At 40.8% G+C, this 2,065-nt stretch overlaps 1 protein-coding gene across 1 annotated transcript; it reads right to left on the bottom strand.

Moving 5' to 3' along the window:
• Positions 1–737: 737 nt before the first annotated feature.
• LOC144773997 (olfactory receptor 51G2-like) lies at positions 738–1,673 on the bottom strand. Its single transcript, XM_078659041.1, has one exon. It carries the CDS (start codon positions 1,671–1,673, stop codon positions 738–740), a length of 936 nt encoding a protein of 311 aa, XP_078515167.1.
• Positions 1,674–2,065: the final 392 nt, after the last annotated feature.

The raw sequence follows: 2,065 nt of genomic DNA, 5'->3' as shown, positions 1-2,065 counted from the left end.
TTGACCGCTTCATCGGTGGTTTGGCAGGAATTTTGAATGTGCTCTTATGCAGTGCCTTCAATTTCTTCTTTGGCCATGTAGGAACTAGAGCAGGGCCTTAACTCTACTTATGCTGGTCACAGACTGCTTTGCATGAGTCTCGGGCACACGTGGCATGCACATGCAGTTTTCCACACCATTGCAAACTCTCAGGGAGAGCAGACTTGTTTTCTTTGGGTACCATATCCCACCCTCCTCACCAGATGTAGCATATTTCACCCCTGGAGCATGCAGATAAAGTACAACACACAAGAGCTGTAGTTAAACACTTCTTTATTCTTCAGCATACAATCATGCACTGCGCACTACATAATACTTTCAGGATAACCACACCCTGTCACCTCCTAGCATACTATGCAGTTCCTATCTCGAGTCTGCCCAAGAACCACAAGCGTTCTAAAGCACATAATGCCAATATGCTAAAGCTTTCTCCAAAGAGAGACATTGCTTAGTGGCATGTTTACCAAGCAGTGACTCACTACTTTGAAGATTTTACAAACAATAGAGAAACTTGAGCAGCACAATTATTGTAAGGACTAGTTTCCTATCATCATTTAAGGTTCTTTTTCATTGAGAGTTTTAGGTTTAGCACGAATATATGTATAATATTGGTGGCATTCATATTCCAGTAAGCTCTTAGCTAATATAGAGGTTTTTAATTTCTTACTGTTTTGTCCCAAAACATTTTCATTCTTCTTCTATTTTGCCCGTAACGTTTTAAGAATGGCCTTGCGGATCTGTGCTGTTTTCATGCTGTAAACTACTGGGTTCAGTGCAGGTGGTATCACAAGGAAGACCCCACCCATCATGACAAGCAAAAGGTGTGAATCCTTCTGCCCATACCTGTGGGCCAATGTCAGACCAATTAAAGGGATATAAAACAGAAGGACAACACATAAGTGGCTCACACAAGTGTTCAGTCCCTTCAAGATTTCAGTTTGCCTTGCTTTGCTCTGGATTGTCTTCAGAATCATCACATATGAAAGCAGGATGACAAGTGAGTCTAGAGGATATGTGCAGAGTACTACAGCCAAGCCATATTTATTGTTGATGGTGGTATCTGCACAAGCGAGCTTCATCACATCTGGGTGGTAGCAGAAGGCATGGGAGAGCATATCATTGCCACAGTATGGAAGCCTGTTTAGCAAAAAAGGCGTGGGTAACATGAGGAGCACCCCTCTGATAACAGCAACCAGCCCTATTTTTGAAATGATAGGGTGCAATATTGAGTTATACCGCAGAGGGATGCATATAGCAACATAGCGGTCAAATGCCATGGCCACTAAAATGGCAGATTCCATTGCACACAGTGTCTGTATACAGAACAGCTGAGTGAAACAAGCATAGATGTGTATTCTTCTGTAGTCAAACCAGAAAACGCTGAGCACTGTGGGTAAAGTAGACAGAGCCAGGCTCATATCTGTGGCAGCAAGCATAGACAGTAATAGGTACATGGGTTCTCTGAGATGGTTGTCCATTCTTATGATGAGCAAAATTGAGCCATTTCCCATAATAGATAGAAGATACACAAAGCAAAGTGCAAGAGAAATGTAGCTGTTTGCAGCATCTGCCCCAGGAAAGGCCATCAGAAGAAAGGATGTAAGATGAATATTGCTCATGTTGACAGATGCCATGATGGCCTTTGGTACAAATGAAGACTGATCTATGATTTAAAGTATTAAAAGGTATAGTTAGTAAAATACATCTTTAGTTTCTAGCTGTATATAAATACATTAACAATGTAATGACAATGTGTTTGAACCTGCAACTTTTACTTTAAGTCCAGAAGGGTCCGATACATGTCATATTTTCAGGATGATCACTGAATGTGTATTTTAGCCTCAAGCTGCATTCATTACATACAGATATGTCTACTGTGGACATCCTAAAAATCTGGTATGCATTTAACCCTTTTGGAACTTCTAGATTCTCATCTTCTCTGGCGTGTCTGCATTATATCTATTTTAGGCTTTTTTTTACACAAGTGGTATCATCAGCAAAATATATGTGGGAAAGTATAGAGCCT

The sequence above is a fragment of the Lissotriton helveticus genome, chromosome 8 (genome assembly GCF_964261635.1).
Source record: "Lissotriton helveticus chromosome 8, aLisHel1.1, whole genome shotgun sequence".
Taxonomy (NCBI): domain Eukaryota; kingdom Metazoa; phylum Chordata; class Amphibia; order Caudata; family Salamandridae; genus Lissotriton; species Lissotriton helveticus.
The sequence above is the reverse complement of the archived record's forward strand: the minus strand, read 5'-3'. Positions and strand labels throughout refer to the sequence as shown.